At 48.2% G+C, this 23,836-nt stretch overlaps 1 protein-coding gene across 4 annotated transcripts in view; it reads right to left on the bottom strand.

Annotated features, from left to right (window-relative positions):
• Nucleotides 1–23,836, bottom strand: part of GRAMD1B (GRAM domain containing 1B) — a 191,573-nt gene that overhangs the window by 114,100 nt on the left and 53,637 nt on the right. For 3 of the 4 annotated variants that reach the window (XM_040976789.1, XM_040976787.1, XM_040976788.1), the window contains exon 2: nucleotides 17,717–17,794. In XM_040976789.1, the coding sequence (XP_040832723.1) occupies nucleotides 17,717–17,794 (78 nt within the window). The remainder of the gene's footprint in view (nucleotides 1–17,716; nucleotides 17,795–23,836) is intronic. The other variant, XM_040976790.1, reaches the window with a different exon arrangement.

The raw sequence follows: 23,836 nt of genomic DNA on the forward strand, positions 1-23,836 counted from the left end.
AAGATTTCTCTCATTGTCTCTTCCTCTGTGTGTGTGTGTGTGTGTGTGTGTGTGTGTGTGTGTGTGTGTGTGTAACTATGACTTTCAAATAAATCTATCTTTACAGAACAGTTAGTGGATTAAGGGGGTATATCTCACTGCTTCAAGGCAGGGCCTCTGGGAGTAACTGGATTAGGTTGCCAGGGTAGACCCAAGGATCAGGCCTCATAAAGTGTTTGTCTTCCTGGAGTCGGCTTGCTGGCTCACCGTGTGACTGTCCCTCCATGCGTGACCCTCTCTCCACACCTATGCCCATCAGGTGCCAGACTAACAGCTGCCCATTCTTGAAACCTGAACTTCCCGAATTGTAAGCCAAAAGAAAAAACAAAACCTCCACCGCTCCTAACATGTTCCTCTCAGGTATTTCACAATAATGGAAAGCTAGCCTAACAAAGAGGAGACCTGCCACCCTGAACTGCTAGCAACTCCTGGGACCCCCACAGGCACCAGCCTGTGGACCCTGGCCTCTACAACTGGGAAGGAAAGTTAGCACAAGCATCAAAATCCAAGAGTTCAATGGCCTGGCTCAAAGTCTAACCTGTTATTTATTAAATTCTTAGCTGTGTGCCTTATGCAAGCTAGGAGACACCTCTATGACTCCACTTTCTTAACCTGTAAAATGCAAGTCTTAATATTTCATAAAAAAAAAGTGCTGAAATTAAAATGACACCGGTGTCTGATGCACAAGAGATACACCCATGAAATGTTAACTGAATGATGTCTTGTGATTACAATCTTAGCAGCACTTGGGGCTGCAAGAGTACATTCTCCCCAATTTCCCCCAAAACTGTTAGCCATGAGCACTCAGAGCTACTACAAAGCCAGCCGTGGTTGTGCAACTTCCCCTACCTGCCGTCTCCAGGCACCATCACACCACCTCCAGCAGGCATCTGGTCCCCACACCGCACATTGAGATGACACATTTGTGCAAGTGCTTCCAAAATGGAAAAGACCATAATGCATTTAAGGCCACCACTCCCCTGCCCTGAGGTTTGAGCCAGTGCTTGTACTGATGTTTACCTACAAAGGATTTCAGCACCTGTCTCACCAGGGCTCTGAAGGAGAATATCCGAGAAACCACAGGATTAACGGACCATTGGTCACATGGGGAGGGGCTAAAGAAACAGCCGACTGACACTTCCTTCATCCAGTGCATGGGGTGCAGGAGCCACCCACTCTTCAGCACTCCTGCAGCCTACCCAGACCTGTCTGCTGTGGTCATTTGGGAATGACCAAGCTGATGGAAAATCTCTCTCCCTCACTTAATCTTTCAAATAAATCTAAAAAGAAAGACAACATCCAAAAGAAGTGCCAGAACTTCCTAGGTATATCTGATTCCGGCATTTTTCAAAAACAGTGTATGTGAAACATACACAAAAGAGATTAAAAAGGAAAAAAGAAATCACCCATTTGGTCCTGGGGCATATTCAACTGGATCATTCAGAATCACTTGGAGGTGTCTATTCTCTCGTGCTTATTTGTTTTTTGTGGTCCTATTTGGTTTCTAAGGAACAACCTTCAGTGCTGGGGTCCGTGTGGTGGGTGTGGAAGACAGGAAAGTGTGAAGAGTATTGTTTCATTGCAGGCAGGGCCTCAAGGAATTTCCCACTGCTGGGCAGGGCCCAGATGTCTCTACAATCACCTGAATGCAGCTCCACCTCCCTTTGCATGGAAACCAGACAATCCCGCTAGGATTTCTGTAATCTAGTTAGCCATTGGCTGCCACTGCGGAGTTGGTCTTTACTATCAATGTGAGCTTGGAAGCTAATGTTGTTGATAATGTCTTGGTAAGAGGGCCTTTTACAATTCATGCAGTTTCTGCTGCCCCCATTGACCATCCTTGATCTTTAGGTCCCTCCTTCTGTGATGCATTTCCTCCCTTAACCAATTAAACATTAAGTTGTAGAATGAGGATTGTAGTAGGAATGTGTTACTGATTGATATGCACCATCTATTGAGAACTTCCTGACCACAGAGTCAGGATGGATAACATCCTGCTTTAAGGTGAAACAAAGGTCAGAATTATCCTTGGAAACAACCACTTGACCATGACGTAAAAAGTCTGTGCCAGAGTCTGACCACTTCTGTATAAATAAAACAGACAGCTTTCCCGCATTGTCCATTATGATCATGAAATTGTAGTGCCTCATCCATGCACCCTTCGCGAGTTCCAACCTCAGCTGGAGCTGGCCTTCGGCAGTTCGGTAAGACTTGCTCAGTAAACACCACCACCCTGGAAGCTGGTAAACAAAGATCCAGCAGAGGCAGGCACTTGGCACCACTGGAATACCTACAACCCATAATGCCTGGGTTCAACTCTGGGCTCTGTTCCAGGTTCCAGCTTCCTGTTAAAGTACCCGCTAGTAGGCAGCAGGTGATGGCCCAAGTCCTTGGATCCCCAACATGCCGAGGGGAGACTCAGGCTAAGTTTGTGGCTCCCAGTTCAGCTTAGGTACAGCCCTAGTCCCAGCTGTTATGCATAGCTGGAAGACTGAACCAGCAGATGGAGCTTCCTGTCTCCAGCTCGGTGAGTTTTCTTAAAGGAAGATTCTGGAAGCTCAAGGAAAAGCAGATTCTACACAAGGTCCCAAGTGCTCCACTCACAACTTTGTTCAAGGAAAAGTCATAACGTTGCAGGGAGAGCTATAACTCTGAAATTGAATCCCAGTTCTGCCACCAACAAGCTGAGTCAGAGCACAAGCTAAGTGTCTTCTAGAAAATGAGCATTACTAGTAACAGGACTTTATACGGCTGTTTCAGCACCCTGAGAGCTCACAGTGCTGAGGACCCAACAAGTCCTCAGAACGGGAGATCTCTCAGTCTGACACAGGTGGAGTCTCCCTTGCCTGAAGCACTTGAGCATCATGGTGTTTCAGATTTGGGGATTTTTACATTAACGTACTGGTTGGATGCTCAGATTCTGAGATGGCCTAAATCTGAAACTGTTCAAGCAGCGTATTAGCTCTCAGAAAGTTTCAAAACAGGGAGATGCATTTCTGACTTTCACATTAGAGAAGCTCAACTGTAACAACAACAAATAGGGCCTGTGAATTTACATTCTGTTCTCTCGAACCAGGCACACAGACACTTTGTTTTGTCTTGTCTTCTTCTATAGATCCATACTCTCACCAGAGAATCCACTCAGCATTTAAGACACCCAGAAAATGCAGGCTAAAGATCTGTCTCACTTTGAGAGGGAAAGAAGCTGAGCACACAAAATTGTTCTAGCTGACTCGACGGTACAATGGCCAGAGCTCGGCCAGGCTGAAGCCCAGAACTTCATCCAGGTCTCCCACATGGCAAGGGACCCAAGTAATTGGATCATCTTATGCTGATCTCCTAGGCACATCAGCAGGAAGATGGGTTGCAAATGGAGCAGCCAGCATCGGAACCAGTGCTCAGATGGGACACTGTTATTACATCAGGGCGTTTCAAAAGTTAATCAATAAACTAGGGATTTCCCAAGTCCTTCCTGAATGCAAGTCATTAACCCACCAGTCCTGCTCACAGACAGGGCTACCCCAGCGTGTGGAAGTAGGGTGCAGGGAGTGCCCACAAACCTACCCCCCCTTCTAGCCCCTCTCCCTACCCACACAGGTTATTTTGCGTAAGGGTTGCAATGGGGTTTCTCTGCATCTCTGTGGAAGAATTTCACCTTCAAACTGAAAAGGAATGTCAAAGAGAGAGTAGAGTGCCCAGAGTAAATTCCTGCGGCTCACATGCCTTGAGGATTAAAAGAACAGAAGCATTGAGTAACCCTGAAAGTTGGTGACAGATGAGATGCAATGATTAAGTTAATTACAAGCTCTCACCATGCTCACCTTTCTCCTTGCCACAGAAAGGTGAGTGTTGGGCTAAAGAGAAAGCAGACAGAAGCTGTGTCCCTAGGCTGTGTGTAAAACGGCTCAGTCCACCCTGTAAAACTGCATATTGACCCCAGCTAGAGCAGCGTCAAGGCCGGAGTTGTGGGAGGGTGCAAGCACATGTTTTTCAGTGATGCCCCAAGACAACCTGCATCAGTATTACTTGGATTTTGACTCAGTTTCAGATACACAGGGACAAATTTTCCACCTGCTTGGTTCATTCCCCAAATGGCTCCAATAGCCAGGGCTAGGACAGGCTGAAGCCAGCAGTCTGGAACTCCATCAGGTATTCCACGTGGGTGTAAGGGCCCACTTACACACCATCTTCTGCTCCTCTGTCAGGCACATCTGCAAGCAGCTTATCAGGATGGGAGCAGCTAGGACTTGAACTGGTGCGTATCTGATAGCAGCTCAATCCACTATGCCACAATGCTAGCCCTTACAAGGCCAAGGAGCCTTGCCTTAGATTCCTGGCTTCCTAAATGATTGCTGATTATCAAGGGCACATGAATTCTTACAGAGCAAGGTGAAATTAGAAATTACAGATTTGGGGACTGGCAAGGTGGCTCAATAGGATAATCCTCTCCCTGTTAGTGCCAGCATCCCCAAAATGGCTGTCGGTTCATGCCCCGGATGCTCCACTTCCAAATCAGCTCCCTGCTTATGGCCTAAGAAAGCAACAGAGGTTGGCTCAAGTCCTTAGGTCCCTGCGCCCATGCGGGAGACCTGGAAGAAGCTCCTGGCTCCAGGCTTCAGCTCAGCTCTGACCACTGTTATCATTTGGTGAGTAAAACAGCAGATAGAAACTCTGACAAAAAAAAGGTTATATATTTACTTTTGATCTCATTCTTTTAAATTTCATTGTTATATGTAAAATATTTAGTGCATAAATCCTTATGTGTAACTCATACATATGTGTCAATGGTACAAACTCAGAAAATTTTTACTGGTAGCTGTTCATAACCAAGTGGAGGATCAATCTGCTGACAATGACACAGTTTTGTTGTTTTTGTTTTTAATATGTTTGATTTTTTTTTATTCGTTTGAAAAGCAGAGTTACAAAGAAAGAGCTATTTTCCTGCTGCTTCACTCTCCAAATGGCCACAACGGCCAGGGCTGAGCTAGACTGAAACCAGGAACCTCCTCCAGGTCCACCCTGTGGGTACAGGGGCTCAAGCACTGGAACCATTTCCCAGGCGCACCAGCAGCAAGTTGCATCAGAAGAGGAATAACTGGGTCCCAGCCTGCACCCATACAGAATGCCAGCATCGACCCCCCAGTTACTTCCTCCATACCTAAGTGTGATGTGAGGCATGTCCCCTGTGCCAAGTGCTAAGAACTTACACTGTTCATCAGTGAGTGGCAGAAGAGAAGCCTGAAGCTGTGTCCCTTCCAGCGAGCGAGCAGCACAGAGCAGGGCAAACCTGAGTCAGCCTTCTCAGCCTCCAGCCCGCCCCCTCAGGTTCCTTCTGTGCTGTGGCTGGTGGGAGGAGGGGCTTCCTCCCAGCAGGAGGCAAGGAAGCTTGGGTAGGAAATTTACCACCCCTCTGCCAGTTGTCCAAACCTAAATCCCAGTATGGCATTCACTCGCAGGGACAGAAGAGTTTGCTGAGCTATAATTAACACGTCCCCCTCCTTCCTCAGGCAGCACAGCAGAAGTGCTGGAGTAGGAGAAAGAGCGAGCAGGTGACGGTTCCACCTGCAGACAGTTCTGCTGACAGCAACAGAAGCAGCCAGGCGCACCGCACCGGAGAAGGGCTGGGAATGCGGGGAGACAGGAGCACCCGCTTACTTTTCTGCCCTGTCCTCCAATGGCAGAGCCTTGTCCAGATCTAGACAGACAGGCTTCTGTTCTCTATCCAAAGGCCGCTTGTGCCACATGATGCCTTAAGCATGAGGACCAGAAAAAGGGAAAAAAGCCCAGCAGGTCCTCTCCAGTCACAGACCCAACTTCTTATGCGACCAGGAGAATTTCTGCTCAGTGGTTCACCATGGATGTTCAAGGGTGAGGCTTCAGCCCTCACCTGGGGCCACAGTCGCACAATCCCATGTTCATAAAATGTCAGGGTCATGAAAGCTTTAGATGGTTCTCCATTGGTTCCGTTATTCATTTAACAAATATTTGTTGAGTACTAGTCCTGTGTCAGGCACCACACTAAGTGTTGAATACACATGAAATAAAACAAGAGATAGCCCTTGCTCTGAGAGGTTTAGGAGCTAGCAGGAAAAGCAATGAGAAACCAACAAATAAAACAAAGTCGCAGCTACATGTGAAAATAAATCAGGGTGGTGATGTGAGGGATGGAGAGAGAGAAACTTGAGGGTGCTTAAGAGGGTAGCCACTACAGTTTGCAGATGACTGAGTGTGTCCATGGGCTCATGAACATTGACCTTGGACTCCAGAGAAGCTTTCAGAGGTGAGGTCTAGTGGCACCACCCCATCCTCAAAAAGAGATGAAGCATGTCTTGAGGATGAATCCGCTGTCCATAGAGGAGGCTCTTGTACGGAGAAGTCTCCCCTGCACGTGGCCCACTCTTTATGTGGCTGTTGTCCCTTCTGCTTCTCTGCTGTATTGTACCACAGCCAGGTACCCTCACCAGGATGCTGACAGCGGTCTGGACTCTCTAGTAACCAGAACTGTGAGCCGAATCTATTTATTTATTAGAAAGGCAGAAAAAGAGGAGAGACGGATCTTTTATATCTGTTGGTTCACTCACCAAACAGCCACAACAGCCTGAGCTGGACCAGTCTGAAGCCAGGAGCAAAAAAGGTTCTTGTAGGTCTTTCACATGGGTTACAGAGGCACATCTGCAGGGAGCTGGATCAAGAAGTGCAGTAGCCAGGATCTGAAGCAGCACCAATATGGGATGCCAGGTGTTACCTACAGAGCTTAACTCACTACACCACAGGACAAGCCAAATATACCTTTGTTCTTTTCTAAAAAAGTTACCCTACCCTGAGTTACTTTTTTCATAATAACACTTTCAGAAAGGCCTAAGACAGCAGGGTCTCTGAGAAGGCCACAGTCCCCACACCAGGAAACTGGAGCTGAGGGAGGAGGCAGAGCTCAAGTCTTCTCCACCCATGCTCTCTCCTAGCCCATACTACCCCTCCTGGGATCTAAACAAGAATGTCAGGGACACCCTGAAGACACTCACGGAGGCCATGAGATTAGCGGCACCTGGCACAAGGGAGTCTGCTAAACCAGCTAGCTGAGATGGTTCCTTTATGGGTCCCACAGGGCCCCAGCTGGCCACTGTGTCGGGAGGCCAGTCCACACGCCTGCTGCTCCGGGCACCTCATCCCCTCTCAAGGGGGCAATGTGCACCCGAAGGAGGAAGTGTCTGGCAGTCTAGAAGATCGACCTCCTCCCAGGGTCATCTGGAACTGGTCTTAACTGTGGGCTCCTATGGAAAGCTCATGGGAACTGGGATGAAAAGATACACTGATTCTGGTGCAAGGAATTTCTGGACCTTATTCAGTCAAGGGTCTTTAAAATCTACCCATCCAAGCACCTTCAAAGAGTTCATGGAAAATGTATATTATGAAAAACTCGGCATGGATCTCAGCACTAATATAAACTTATTTCCTAATTATCTCAAATCGCCAAGTTCTGGCTCGAAATCTACCTTTTACAGACCACACAGGCTTAGCCTGAGTCTACTGCCTGCCAAAAATAACCCTAAGTAAAACTCAAACAATAAAAATGATTTTGCAAAAGTACCACTATCGGTAAGAAACAAAAAGATAATTGAGTGTAAGGTCTTGCAGTCTTTAAAGCATTCCTGAGTCCCATACAATCACTGATGAGAAAATCTTGTCCCCGCTGCCTGAATCGTGTCGTAGGAACAGAGACACTCCTATGTTGTCGTTATCTGTCAAGCACCCCTGCAAAGCCTTTGGCTCCAGGTTCAGGTCTAACCAGTGACATGAGCACAGCCAACCCAGAACTGTATCATCCCAGGCACCACGTCCTGCCTCCCCTGGACAGGGACCTGTCCTCAATCAATGGGAACAGAATGATGGCCAGCTATGCCAGTGACCTTGTGTGTGTGTGTGTGTGTGGCAGAGGGAGAGACAGAGAGAGCCAAAGTTCTCTCTAGCACCCGCTTGCCTTTGAAATCCAGTAGGCCCTTTCCACCTTTCTTCTTTCCTCTCCCCACTTCGCAAGCCCCAACTTTCATTTTCCTTACTGTTGTGTTTCCCTTTATTCCCAAAACAACACTTCTCATTCAGTTCTCCCCACCTCCTCTCCATGCCTCCATATTTCTGAATGTAACTCTCTCCTAGGCACCGGACACTCTTCCCCCTCCTCCCCTTCCTCCCCCCTCCTCCCCCTCCTCCCAGTAGTCCCCCTCCTCTACTTGATAGCAGTCAGGCATAGTGCAGTCAGCAGGAAGCCAGAGTGGCACAGGGAGAGGGGCCCATGCAAGGCATTCTACAGCCACACTGTGCTCCTGTGTTGGGGCTGTCTGCCCAACAGCTCAGAGCCCCTCAGAAACAATCAATCACACCACGGTAACACTCCAAATCCCTCTCTTGAGCATCTGTCAGTGGGAACTAGCAACACCCGAGGGACACCATGCTGCTGGGGACTCTAACCTGGGGACACATTGTTCTCTGCAGCTCTTTTCATCAACAGCCCCTGGCCTGATCTGATGAAGGACCCAGACAGCCAAGTCATCTCTTTTATGAGGCACACAGTGGCCCCAGGCTCCCAGCCAACAGCCCACCCATCTGCCCTCTTCGCCCTTCCCTTGAGCCTCTTGCACCATTTCCGTCTCTGTCTTGGGCTCCTGTCACTTGGTACAAGACCTAGAATGCCTGTAAGCAAAGTACTACTACCTGCCTCAGGGGTAGAGCCCATGGATGATCCCAGACTTGCTCTCCAGGGCCCTCTGCCACCTACTTGGTTCGTAGAAAGGCCAGTTTCTTCCTCAGGGAGGAGACGCGGTAGTGACACGCCTGCCTGACAGCTGTGCTGCATGAGACAGTCTCGGGGCGCACACTCTGCACCATGCTGGGTTCAGGCCACGGCTGGCCACATGGCAACTGGCACCTCAAGGGCTGGAGACTCCTTCCAGGGCTGCACGCACTCGCAACCTCTGCAGCTACCCCAGCTGTCAACGACAGTGCCCTCCAGATTGGAAGTTCTGGCCGTGTTGCTGTTCCACACAAGAGGCAGGTGCAGGGCCCGGGATGGGAGAGCCTGCTGTTCCGAATCACCAGGATCCCCTCTGCCTTCAGCCCAAGCCACAGCTCCAAACAGAGTCCTCCTCCATCTTGCCACATCTGGCAGCGCTCTGAGAACGGGGGAAGCTTCCTCTCGTTTGTCCTGAACCGGAGAGGATGGAGCTGTACCTGCATGTGATGTCAGCTGCTGGCTCTGGAGGCAGGGGGCGGGCTGGCGGGCAGTGCTCCCAGAGGGTTTGCTGCTGGCTCCTTCCTGGCAGAGCGGGATCACCTGAGTGCCTGCTGGATGGACCTTGGGGAATTCAGCAGGCAGGCAGGTAGATGGGGCTAGAGCGCTATTTGGGACACTTGCTGGGATAGAACAACCAGCCACGACAAGGCCTCTCACATCCCAAGGGCTGGACGACAGCCAACCAGAACGCCTTGAGTCTAGCCCGGTTTCAGCTGCTGAGGCTTGCTTTTACATTCCACACGCCACTCCCTTGGTTTCACTGTTTGCTCCTTCTTGAATCTCACAAGCACCAGACACCGACAAAAAAAGGAAGCAAAGGAGCCCCACAATGTGGCAGGACAGTTCACTCTAATAACCAGAACACAGGCACGCTTCCAGGCGCAGCTCTGCTCTAAATCCCAGTGTGCAGCCCACATGTACCCTGGGAGGGAGCAGGGATGACCCACGTATTTGCATCCCTGTTCCCCCTGCCCCCGTGAGAGACCTGGTTGGCGATTTGGGCTCCTGGTTTTAGCCCAGCTCACCTTTAGCTGTTGCAGTTATTTGCAGAATAAACCAGAAGATGGGGAGGGGGTGGGGCGGATTCACTCTTTCTACCTTTCAAAATCATTTCAAAAAACACGATAGGATTGCTCTCTCTACCTAACCCCCGCCCCCATTGGAAGAAATAAAACTGCAGTCAAGTAAGGCATGGACATTTTCTCACAAAAAATCATAACAAAACTTTTCCCCAATTAACTATATCCAAGCTTCAGACCATTCCCATTCCTCTCTCCTGGATCTTGGGAAATGGTCTCACTTCCTATGACTCGGAAAATAGCTTGAGCTGCTGCTTAACCTTCTCGCCTGCCTACTGTCACCTATCGGTTCTCCTGCACACACTCATCTCTGTCTCCTCTTCACGAGTGTGCTCTCCTCTCCCTGGGGCTACCTGCCCTTTCTAGTTCTTTTAAGATAGAGCTTATACTTTTTTTTTAAAAGAAGATTCTTTTTGTTTTAAAGATTTATTTTTATTTTTATTGGAAAGGCGGATATACAGAGAGGAGAGACAGAGAGGAAGATCTTCCATCTGATAATTCACTCCCCAGGCAGCCACAAGGGCTGGAGCTGAGCTGATCTGAAGCCAGGAGCCCCTTCTGGGTCTCCCACACGGGTGCAGGGTCCCAAGGCTTTGGGCCGTCCTCGACTGCTTTCCCGGGCCACAGGCAGGGAGCTGGATGGGAAGCGGGGCTGCCGGGATTAGAACTGGCAGCTATATGGGATCCCGGGCGTGCAAGGCGAGGACCTTAACCACCTGCGCCATCGTGCCGGCCCCAGAGCTTAAACTTTTTAAAAGATTTATTAATTTTTATTTCAAAGCCAGATTTACAGAGAGACCTTCTACCTGCTGGTTCACTACCCAGTTGCTCACCGTGGCTACAGCTGGATAAATCCAAAGTTGGGAGCCAGGAGCTTATTTCAGGTCCCATGTCAGTGTAGCGGTTGAAGGCCTTAAGCCATCCTCCACCACTCTCCCAAGCTATAAGCAGGACACTGGATCCGAAGTAGAGCAGCCAGCACCATGATCAGAACCCCTACAGGGAAGCCAGCACCGTAGCAGGAGGATTACCTTGCCATACCATGGCACTAGCTCCTATCATATCTACCTTATTTATTTTTAAATTTATTTATCTTTATTGCAAAGTCAGATATACAGAGAGGAGGAGAGACAGAGAGGAAGATCTTCTGCCCAATGGTTCACTCCCCAAGTGAGCGCAACAGCCGGTGCTATGCCAATCCAAAGCCAGGAGCCAGGACCCTCCTTCAGGTCTCCCATGTTGGTGCAGGGTCCCAAGGCTTCGGACCGTCCTCGACTGCTTTCCCAGGCCACAAGCAGGGAGCTGGATGGGAAATGGAGCTGCCAGGATTAGAACCAGCACCCATATGGGATCACAGCATGTTGAAGGTTAGGACTTTAGCTGCTAGGCCACTGCGCCAGGCCCCAAACACTCCATTTTAATACAAGTGTGCTTTAAAATGTGCATGGAAGAGCTAGAATCAAAATGTACCTTTTTACTGGCATCATTGTGGTGCAGCTGGTTAAGCTACCACTTGCGATGCCAGCGTCCCGTTTTGGAGTGTGGTGTTGAGTCCCAGCTCCTCCACTTCCTACCTAGTTCCCTGCTAATGTGCCTGAAAAAGCAGAAGATGGTTCCTGCTGCCCACGTGAGAGACCAGGGTGGAGTTCCTAGCTCTTGGTCTCAGCCTGGTCCAGCCCGGGCTGGTGCAGCCAACGCTTTTATGGTGTGTACACTGGGCTGTTTTCTCCTGTGGAGCAGAAAGCCTTTTAGGGGTAAGAAAGTTGAGACCAGGAGACGGAATCTACGTATGTGAATGCCGAGGCTGGGCTGCGGTGGGTGGGACCTGGATGTGCACTCGTGTCTCATTCCTCACGCGAGCAGGGAAGCCTGCCAGATTCTGGTCACGGGAAAAACAGGCTCAGCTGCCTCCTGGTGGGCACACTGCACTGTCAGAGCAAATGTTTTCCAGACAGACTTGAGTCGATAGGAGGCAGCAGATGAGAAACATGGGCAGAGAGCTCTCATGCACTGGTTCACTCCCTAAATGACTGCAACAGCTGGGGCTGGCCCAGAGGGCATGCAGGGAGACTGGAAATCCACCCTCATCTCCCATACAGGCGGCTGGCTCCTGGGGCTGCATGCCCCACCTGCATTTTTAAAGCAAGTTACCAGAACTTTATTTTCTTTTTGCAAGTTACCAGTTCTACTCAACCTTAATTCTTTTTCTTTTCTTAAAGATTTACTTTTATTAGAAACTCAGAAATACAGAGAGGAGGAGAGACAGAGAGGAAAATATTCCGTCCAATGATTCACTCCCCAAGCAGCCACAAAGGCTGGACCTGATGCGATCCAAAGCCAGGAGCCAGGAGCTTCTTCTGGGTCGCCTACATGGGTGCAGGGTCCCAAGGCTTTGGGCTTTCCTTGACTGCCTTCCCAGGCCACAAGTAGGGAGCTGAATGGGAAGCGGGGAAGCCAGGGTTAGAATTGGTGCCCATGTAGGATCCTGGCATGTTCAAGGCGAGGGTTTAGCTGCAAGGCTAATGCGCCAGGCCCTCAACCTTAAATCTTATTTGAACTGTTTTATCCATCACAATATTTCATAAGGAATAAATAAGGTAAAATATGGGATGCCTGATGCTTAATAGTTTCAAGGGCCATTTTAACTATTGCCTACAATCTATCCTTGATGAAGCATTGGTAGAGATAACCCATAGCAGGTTGAGAATTTGGGGATGTCAGATGTAGACACTAAGGTTAAACAGATGTGATATTTCCCTTCAAGAATCCTGCCATCCCAGGCAGACAGGAAGAGGCTTGTATCCCAACCCTGAAGACTCCTAGATCCTCACCAAGGACTATAGTGTGAGCTCCAAGGACTACATCCCAACCGCCAAGGAGACCACGGGGAATAGGAGTGCCTTCGGAGGCCGAGAACTCTGAGGTCACCCACCTCCATTTGGATCTCCCACATTGGATGGAAGAAGCCCATACCCCGCTTTGTAGGATCCAAGGTCATCGGAACGACAACCAGGAGCACTGAGCGGTCCGCAGAAACAAAGAGTAAACTTCCTTCGGGACTAGGGAGAGGAGCTTTCTCTGGTTCTTGCCTGGTGCCAACTTTGGGTCCCCACTCTCTCTCGTAATGACCATCAGGATCACTCCAGAAACCCCTCAAAACAAATACAGGTAACAAATAAACAAATAAACAAACAAAAAAAACCTAGAATAGATGGAGAACAGCAAGGAAAGCTTAGAAACAGGAAACGGGCAGTGGGGATGCACTTATAACTCACTGGGTAGGACACGAAGATTAGTTACTCCTCACTAGGGTATTGAAGATTTCTCTGCACACCCCTCCTAAAACTGTTCACCGAAACTGTTGACATATGTCTTGCTACAGTTATAGAGTTAGACTACCCGAAAAACAGCCAGGTTCTGCAAAATCATGCTTCAACGCTATGAACTGCTAAATATTAAAATTAAAATAGACATGAGACAGCTGAATAGTAATCTATAGCCATTTTAAGGTGTATAGAACCCAGCTGTATATAAACTAATAATTGTAATGTCAATGTAGAAGTCATAGGATGTGGTTCAGAACTTGCACTCTTCTCTCTCTCTCTCTCTTTCTCTCTCTCTCTCTCTCTTTTAACATGCTGGTTACACAATACCATGTCAACTGATTCCATTATGTTATAAATTGTTACTGATGTAATGTTGGGGCTTTTAATTGATTGGGCTGATACTCGGTTGGCTCTACCTTCAGACCAGAGACGGTCTTCCCATGAAACTGTTGAACTTATCTGGACAATAAGATGCTGGACTTTATGCTTTGTAGATGCTTGTAAGGAAATAACCTCAACTGAATTTGACCTGTGGTAATGCAACAAGATGGAAGAATCCACCATGGGAGGGAGCGGGTTTTGGGGAAGGGAGGGGGGAATCCCAGTGCCTGTAAAACTCTGTCACATAATGCAATGTAATCAATAAAAAAATAAATTAATTAATAAAAAAAAGAATCCTGCCATCCCACGGTAAGATACACTTTCAGATGAAAAGTGATGCAATATAATAATTGACTTATGGAGCTATCTGTAAGGAAATGAAACTACTAAGAAGGTTACATCATATGTGTAGGCATGTTCAAGGAATCCTGCAGACATTCCTTGAAAAGATTAATTTGAAAGAGTAAAGGAGTGTGTGAACTTTTCCATCTGCTGGTGGAATCCCCAAATGGCTATAACATCCAGGTTTGAGCTGGGCCACTGCCAGGGGCCAGGAACCCTATCCCACCCAGTCTTACGCCTGGGTAGCAAGGGCCTACGCACTTGGGCCATCTTCTGCCTTCCACGTTGGCATTAGTGGGAAGCTGCCGTGGAAGCATAGAAGTCAAGACTTGAACCAGTTCTCTGGGATGCCAGCATCGAGGGTGTTGGCTTAATGCGCTAAGCCACAATGCCTGCCAGTCGCTGACATTGTTAATATCATCCCCTCAACAGTTCTAAGTCAAGCAGGTGCTATAATCTCCATCTTGGCAAAGAGGGAGCTGAAAATCAGTGCAGTTGAGGCCAGCAGTAACACAGTCACCCTGCTTGTGGAGAGGACAGAGCTGGGATGGCATTGAGAAAGTCTCCCCGGAGAGCATGCAGGAGCTGAGAGCCGGCGGATGAGTAGGTGTCTGTCACAGGCACAGCTTTGCCGGCAAGGAACAAGCTGTGCATCAGCACGGAGGCGTGAGAAAGCCGGGCCTGTTTAGGAGCCACAAATACCTCAGAGTTGCTGCAGCATCCTGTCCTGGCTAAGGGCACGCCAGCAAGGGGCTGGATCTGTGCTTGGGACAAGTGGGCAGATGCCTGGTCGTGCCAAATCCTGCCACGGTTAGGGTGTTCTTTCTTGATGGGAGGAAACCGCAGACATTTTGGGAAAGGGTGTTTTAGGTCGGGTAACTGTAGTAGGTATCAGATACTGGGTAGCCTATCAGGATCTCATCATTTTGGAGGCTAGGAAACTGAACATCACGGTGTGGACAGATTTGCAGTGTGGTGAGGGTCTGTTTTCTCCATAGACAGACATCTTGTTTCTGTGTCCTTCCGTAGTGAAAACAAAAACTCCTCAGCTCCCTCCAGGGTCATGAATCCCATGCTTGGGAAGGATGTCCTCATGACTTCCTCAGCTCCCAAATCCAACTCCTATGACAACTGAACTGGGGATTAGAAATTCAACATATGGCGGCCCGGCGATGTGGTCTAGTGGCTGAAGTCCTCGCCTTGAATGAGTCAGGATCCCATATGGGTGCTGGTTCTAATCCCAGTGGCCCCATTTCCTATCTAGCTCCCTGCCTGTGGCCTGGGAAAGCAGTTGAGGACGGCCCAAAACCTTGGGACCCTGCACCAACGTGGGAAACCTGGAAGAGGCTCCAGGCTCCTGGCTTTGGATTGGCTCAGCTGCAGCAAGTTACAGCAGCTTGGGGAGTGAATCATTGGACAGAAGATCTTCTTTGTCTCTCCTCCTCTCTATATACCTGACTTGGAAATAAATACATAAATAAATCTTAAAAAAAACAGTTCAACATATGAATTTCAGGGTGGAATATAAGCATTCATTCCATGTTGGTACATCACTGTCACGTAACCCTTATAAGAAGTCACTTTGGTCCCAGTGAGAGATACGGAATATATATATATTTTTTTAAGTTTTATTTTAGGTTCGGTGCTACAGTGTGGTGGACAAAGCTGCTGCCTGCAGTGTTGACATCCCATTTGGGTGCTGGTTTGAGTGCTAGTTGTTCCACTTCCAATCTGTCTCCCTGCTAGTGACCTGGGAAAGCATAGAGGATGCCCACGGTCCTTTGGACCCTGCACCCGCGCTGGAGATTTGGAAGAGGTTCCTGGCTTCGAACCGGTTAGCTTTGGCTATTGTGGCCATCAGCAGAGTGAGCCAATGGATGGAAGATCTCTCTCTGTCTCCCCCTCTATCTATACTATAACTCTGTCTTTCAAATGAATGACTAGATCTTCAAGAATAGTTATTCTACTTGCAATACAGAGTGAAAGAGAGGGAAGAACACACAAATACAGACAAATCATGATCTTCCATTTGCTGATTTACTCCAAGTGGCCTCAATGGTCAGGAACGAGCCAGGCAAAGGAAGGAGCTGAGAATTCCACCTGATTCTCCTACATGTGTAGCAGGGGGCCCAAGCACATGATGAATCTTCTGCTGGATTCGGAGAAATACTAGCAGGAAGCCAGCTTGGAAGTAGAGCAACCAGGACCCTGACCAATGCTCATGAGATGCTTGTGGCACTGCACCACAATGGCAGCCCTGGGACATGCAAGCAGAGGGCAATGAAGAAAAGTAGTAGTACTTAATCCTCTTGTTTAACAGCTGCTTATTAAGAACATACAGGTTGAGCACTCATAATTCAATATCCAGATTGATTTGGGCTGTAAATGTTACAGATTTGACACCTAGATTTGTTATTTTTTGTATTCCTGAATACATGCATACATACACAGTGAAGTATGTTTGGGATGGGACCTAAGTCTAAACACGAGGTTCACTTCTGTCTCATGTATACCTCACACACAGACTGAAAGTGATTTTAGACAATATTTTTAGTGTGTCTGTTTCACTGTGACTCATCCCTTGAGCCAAGGTGCGACACTTTCCACTCGGGGTGGCAGGTTGTGGCCAAGAGTGAGCCAGCTGATAGAACCTGTTTATGTCTCTCCTTCTCTCTGTAAGTCTGTCTTTCTAGAAAAAAATAAATAAATCTTTTTTAAAAATGTGATTCTTTCACATTTCACGCAGTTTACTGATAAGAATGGCAGAGAGATAGATAAAACAAGACTGAGACCTCCTCCCAGTTAACATCAACACAGTCAACTGTCTTTAGGCATTTAACCTAGTATCTTTCCACCATTCCTGGCAGCACCAAGAGCAGAACCCTGCTTAACCATTAGTTGTACCTCAAATCCACCACCAAGTATGCACAAGTCACAGAAGGCTACCCAGGGCACTGGAGGCAAGGGGCTGGATCTGTTCCAGACCCAGCATGTCTTCCAGGAATCAGCCCGGAACAGGAGGGGCTCCAGGAGCCAGTTAAGCCACTGGCCTTGCAGGATTCCAGCTGACCAATGATATACCTGAACGGACATTTCTTATCTAATTAGGGCATAGACAGCCCCTTTGCCAGCCCACGTGTCTAGAGGAGTGTAAGAGTCCTTAATACATATTTCAACCGCTCCTTTTCGCCTCCATCTTCCTTCTACTCTGTGCGAAGGGGGCCCAGGAGCGGATTTTCCAATAAAGCTTCCGTTACAACTACGAACAGCTTGCTGATATTATTCCACCAGCGGGCAGTTGGCGGTCATCACCTGATAGTCACCACGTTCCCACAGGCGATCTCTCCACTTGGTCTCATTTGCCATTGATCTCCTAACACATATACTCCACTCCAAACTAGCCAGGCTCTTGGTCCGCTGTCTCTTGATGGCTTCACATGTTACTGCAGGCCACACAATTTCCTTTGGCACTAACTATGAACCCCTCTCCGCCCCATCCCAGACCCAAGTCTAGAGACTGGACCCGAGACACATTTTGCCACACATTAACTTCTCCCCATTGCTGAGCACCAAAAGCCCAAAGAACAAGCCCCTGACACCTTTCTAATCTGTCTTCCAACCCAGAGGTCTGGCTTGTTAGCTTCACCATTTCTAGTTGTGTATAGCCAGTTCACCCAGGCTATCAGTTGCCGGTATCGTTGGAGCGCTCCACATGGTCCCCTGCAGCCCCTGCTCCCTCCCCTCCTTCAGTCTGACCTTACCTTTCTTCCCGTGTTGGAGGGCTCAGGAATCTGCTTGCATCCTCCTCGTGGCTGCTCTGCAGGCTACTCTGCTGGCTGCTGAGGAAAGACAGAGGATGGGAGCCATTAACGTTCACTCATTTCTCAACCCAGAGGGGGAAGGATATTTAGACTCCAATTAAGACAATGCAATGGGATTACAACATTTTAAAGACGCAAGTTCCCCCACACACATTTGGTGTGGACAGAGGGCCAAAGCCAACGGATCAGACACAAGGTACAAACCTGGCGAGAACTCCTTTCATCATGCTTAGGATCTGTCTGCTGTTAGCCAGAATGGAAGACCCGTCTGGTGACTCTGCCCCTTCCTGGCTAAATACACTCCCACCTGCCTCTGTAAGCAGAGCCTCCAGCCATCTCCACACCCACCCCCCACCCGTCCCACCCGTCCCAGCCCATTCTGTTAGAACAAAAATCCCATTTTCCCTCACTCTCCTGGGGGAGGGTCTCTAGGAAGTGGTAAAGACTTGGAGAAGGAAGGGTCTGGAAGGGTATGGCAGGTGGGGAATTCCAACACATCCAAAGGCTTTTTGCAGAGTCATAGATTCCATCTGATGTGGGATACAAATTTCAGTAGCCACAAGCGAGTTTTTAAAACTCAATTACACCCATTGTCTACATGTTATTTTCAGTCATGTCCACAAGGTGAGAGCTGGGTGAAGAAGGCAGAGTTGAGTGGCTTAGTGCAGTAGTGGCACCACTGAGCCTACGATGTTCACTACCTGGCCCTTGGCAGAAAATGCTAGTCAACTTCTGCTCTAAACAGGCCTTAATAATACATTTCCAGGGCTGGCATAACAAGCTAATCCTCCGCCTGTGGCACCAGCATCCCATATGGGTTCCAGTTTGTGTTCTGGCTGCTCTGCTTCCCAACTCTGCCGCCATACATGGTGGCAGAGACTCAGCCACCTGAGGCATCACCCTTAACAGCAAGTTGGAGTGGAAAACGGAGTCAGGACCCTGAGCCACAGGGACTGGGAGTTGTGAAACAGGTTTAGCCCCTGCCTGAAAGCATCCCTATGGGCGCAGTTTCAAGATTCGCAGCTCCACTTCTTATCCAACTCCCTGCTAATGTGCCCAAGAAAGAGGAAGTCGGCTCAAGTGATTCAGTCCCTGCACCCCTGTGGGAGAACTTGAGGAAGCTTCTGGCTCCTGGCTTTGGCTTGGCCTAGCCCTGCCTAGTGAGGCCATTTCAGGAGTCAACCAACAGACAGAAGATCTCTCTGTCTCTCAGTGTGTAACTCTGCCTGCCAAATACACCTTTAAAAAAAATAAAGAGGGAGGGAGGGAGGGAAGGAAGGAAGGAAGGAAGGAAGGAAGGAAGGAAGGAAGGAAGGAAGGAAGGAAGGAAAGAAGGAAGGAAGGAAAGAAGGAAGGAAGGAAAGAAGGAAGGAAGAAAAAAGAGAAGAGAAGAGAAAAAAAAAGGCAAAAAAGGAGTTTCTATTGTCACAAATTTCACTGTAACCAAGGCAACAATATAAATAGAACTGTGTCTTTGCTCTGGCGTATTTATCTCTATAGACTCTAGACACTTTCCTGGACCAGACTAGGATACACAACTCGAAACGCTGAGTGGCCCAGTACAGCAGGTGCTTGCTCCTGGGTGTGTACACTCTCAATCCAAAGAACATGTGGCTTTCTGCAGTTACACTCCTAACCATGCCTTTGACATTTTGTCCTACCAGCAGCAAGTAAATGACTTTAGAAGCAGACATCCAGTCTTCACACACACACACCAAGGAAGCCACACATATACCCGTTAGAAACAGGAACAACACCCCCTCCCACACACACACACACAGCTCCCACCGCCTGGCAGAACTGTGTACACCCAATCCCTTACACTCTGCTTGACACAAAGCACTGTGTTACAGCTCATCCTCACTTCCATTTCACCAGCTCTGGTGCACTGAAAACTTTTCACCGCTATATTTTGCTATAATGTCATCAGCCATGGGATTCTATCATGGGACTTAGTATCAAGTACCACCAAACCAGGATGAGTGCTGTTCCACAGTGGATATCCCACAGACAGGTGGAATTCGAACTCCAAGCAGATGCATCTAGAGAAGAGAACTCCAAGCAGATGCTCTAAGCCATGGAGAGCACACCTGAGCAAAGGAAGCAGACAAGATGGTAGGACATCCAGAGCCCAGACTTTCTTTTTTTTATAATTTTTTTATATATGTATAACGATTACATGGTGGATCAGGGTGGGAAGGATAGAGGTTTGGGGAAAATTGGGTGTACTCATTGTTTCCAAATTTGCTTTTCTTCTTGTTTCTAGAGGAAGAGGAGAGACAGAAGGAAACCGCTAATGACTTTCCACACATCCCAGTACTCAGGGATGAGGAACTACCACCTCATATCAACCCAGAGTTTCAATGTGTGAATACTCTGAGGGTTCTGTCCCAGTGGTTTGGATAGTTCTGAAATGCTGCTGTTTTCATCGATCCAAGGATGATGTCACCCTCCCAATGTCCTTTGGCTCCATTCACCAGGATTTCTTGAGGTGACTGTTTGTTTGGGGTAGTTGTCCAGTTAGTTCTGTTCTTTTGCTGCCCCGAATGAGATGCCACATTCTTCTTTTACAATAGGGCCTGTGTCTATCGCTCCACCTTTTTCATTGAGTAGGACATGTTCCTGCAGGCGAGTCCAAGGACCCAGACCAGTCATCCCTAGCATCGCTGGATCACGCGCCCCCAGGGATCAAGAACCTGCCACCCACCACACAGGCAGGCCCCAACACCTGGGCTAGGAGACATGAGTCAACCAGCCCAAAGTCCCAAGCAGCTTTACTGTCCCTTCAAGGAAGAGGTCAAACTTGACCTCATACACTGGTTCTTCCTATTCCCCTTGCCCTCCTCCTGATAATCAGAAAATTAAGCCACCAGGAGCAGGCATGTAGCCTAGAGGTGAAAATCCCCATACTCCCCATGAAAGTGTTGGGTTCAATACCCAGTTCCTGCTCCTAACTCCAACTTTCTGCCAATGCAGGAAGATGGGATTGGCGGCTCACGTGGTGGGAATCCTGTCACCCACGTAAGACATCTGTATTGCATCTGCTTCTGGATTTGGGCCTGCCCTGGCCCTGGTCACAGCAGACATTTGGAATGTGAGGCTTGGGATGGGAGTTTTATCTTTCTGTTCTTCTCTAGATCTCTGCCTTTCAAGTAAGTAAGCAGTTTTTAAAAAGTAAGCTACTAGGGGAGATCCCTAGAACTGCCATAGTACAGGAGCCTCAAATATCCTGACTAGGTATTAGCAAATCATCCACTAGATGGCAATATTGACTTCCAAACAAGAAACACAAGCAGGCTAACCAATCAAGTAAACAGAATTAAAGCCAATTTTCATCCCTCTTTAGTCTTCACCATGGCTTAGAAAGCAGTTCTGATAAAGGAAACTACAGCAACATTACGTTACCTTCATATGGTCTTTTTTTCCCCCCCAAACCATGAAGAAACACCAATCAGCATGCATTTGACAAGTACTTGCATAATGCTCTCTGTGCACATACTCCAGGAAGAGGCATCTGCAATAGTGAAGGAGTTACAGCCTGGGTATGTGCTGCTTGGGATTATATGTAGGCTCCTCCACATCCCATCTATGTGACCTGGAGCAGGTTAGCTCCTGGGACTGTCCTTACTGAAGAAATGGAGACAGATGGTAACAATCACTCTTGGGCCCAGCTCGTTAGCCTAGTAGCTAACTTCTTCACCTTGCACACGCCAAGATCCCCTATGGGTGCCAGTTTTAATCCCAGCAGCACTGCTTCCTATCCAGCTCCCTGCTTGTGGCCTGGGAAAGCAGTCAAACACAGCCCAAAACCTTGGGACCCTGCACTTGCGTGGGAGACTTGGAGGAAGTTCCTGGCTCCTGGTTTCAGATCAGCACAGTTCTGGCCATTGCAGCTCCCTGGAGAGTGAACCAGTGGATTTAAGATCTTTCTCCCTGTATCTCCTCTCTGTATATCTGCCTTCCTAATAAAAATACATAAATCTTTTTTTTTTTTCAAAGAAAAAGATTCAGCTCTAGTACTTAAAACTGAGATTCAAAAGAAGCAAAATGAGAAGGGAAGGCACCACTTTTCCCGCACCAGGCACTGTTACACTGGATGGAGCTGACTGTCGCTGGGTCTCTCCAGCAAAGAGCTCCTATTCTGGTGGGATCCGGAGCCAGAAGCCCCATCAAGGTGTCCCATGCAGCTGTATGGTCCTAAGGCTTGAATCATCCTATGCCGCTTTCCCAGGTTGCAAGCAGAAAACTGGATGATAAGTGGAGCAGCCAGGACATGAACTGGTGCCCATATGGGATGCCAGCACTTGCAAACAGAGGATTAGCCAATTGAACCATTGCTCTAGCCCCTGTAGCAGAACTGGCTCTTTGCCATGTTACACTCAGGGGTCACAGCCTCTAAGCCTAGAAGAGGTTTTGAGAGATGCAGGTGCCCCCAAATAATCACAGGTTTGTGTAAGACAGAATTTAATCATTTCTAGAGCTTGATCGAAATGGCACATTTACCCACACTGAGGCCACACAAATTCTCATACAGCGTCTCTTTGGCTTTGAGCAATGTAGTGTAACAGGACCAATTATCTCATGAGAATTGGAAACTTCAAAGGGCTCTTGGTAGCAGTAGATGCCTTCGATCAACAAAAATGAGGAGATAAAATTCTTTTAGGTGGTGGATTTAGTAAAGATAGCATGAAGACCTCCGTGGGTTTGTTTCTGATGGCCACGCATCCTTGGCAATAATTAATTTTCTCCTAGTCCGTTTCCTTGAAAAGTAAGAATTCAGTGATAACTCAGCTTCATCTGCAACTACAGATCTATGTTGAGAAGGAAGTTGTGAGTAACCCACTCACAATATCCAAGTTCTAGTCATTTTCATATTTAAAAACGAGATTTATTTATTTATTTACTTACTTACTTGAAAGGCAGAGTAAGGGGTTGACACCATGGCATAGTGCTCTAAGCTTCAACCTGCTGTGTCAGCATCCCATATGGGCACTGGTTCATGTTCCAGTTGCTCCATTTCCTATCCAGCTCTCTGCTTGTGGCTGGGGAATGCAGCAGAGGATGGCTCAAAGCTTTGGGATCCTGCCATCCATGTGGGAGGCCATAAGGAAGCTCCTGGCTCCTAGCTTTGGATCAGCTCAGCTCTGGCTATGTAGCCTTTGGGGAGTAAAACAGTGGATGAAAGATCTCCGTTTCTCCTCTCTGTAACTCTGCCTTTCAGATCCACGTCAAAGTAATTTCTTTTAAGGCAAAAGGATACAGAAAGAGATTTTCCTTCTGCTGGTTTACTTTGCAGTTGGACCAGCCTGATACCAGGAGCCTGGCACTTCATTTGGGTCGCCCACATGGGTGGTGGCAGCTCAAGGACTTGGGCCACCTTTTGCTGCCTTCTCAGACATACTAGCTGAGAGGCGAATCGGAATCAAAAGCAGCTGTGACTCAATCCGATGTACCTAGACGAGATGCTAATGTCTCCGGTGGGCAGCTCAGCCTGCTACATCCACAACACCAGCCCCAGTATTCTAGGCCTGTCTCTGTACTTCGCATGGGGACACTGGACAAATCATTTCGCTTGGAATTCTAAGCTTCTGATGAACGTGTAATGTTTTACAAGACATGCAAGAGAATTTGAAACAGAAGCCATACTACCAATCATCCAGGGCAATGTTCGACCCTTGGCATGTGAACCACATAAGCGCCAACTCTACTCAACAGTTACATTTTAGTTTGGGAGATGGATCACAGAACAGACGTTCCATGGTGAAAATGTTGAGAACTACTGCCCTAGAAAGTAGGGCCACACATCTCAGACAGACAGCTGCGTTTTCTAGTTGAAGTGCTCCCACGGATACTAGCATTGTGACATTTAGTTTCAGATGGAGTAGGAGACGTGCGTCGAGGGGAGAGGAGGCAGGTCACAAAGCAGTGGGGAAGGAAGGGGAACAGTTTGTTTTTCACCTGGCAAGCAGGTGTGGGAAAGTCTAAGAATAGAACTTAAGTAAACAGATGTGATTGGGGCACAGGGAACGCCTGCCCACTTCTTACACAACATACCTTAAC

The sequence above is a fragment of the Ochotona curzoniae genome, unplaced genomic scaffold (genome assembly GCF_017591425.1).
Source record: "Ochotona curzoniae isolate NIBS_2020 unplaced genomic scaffold, NIBS_Ocur_1.0 contig_2723, whole genome shotgun sequence".
In the NCBI taxonomy this organism is placed as follows: domain Eukaryota; kingdom Metazoa; phylum Chordata; class Mammalia; order Lagomorpha; family Ochotonidae; genus Ochotona; species Ochotona curzoniae.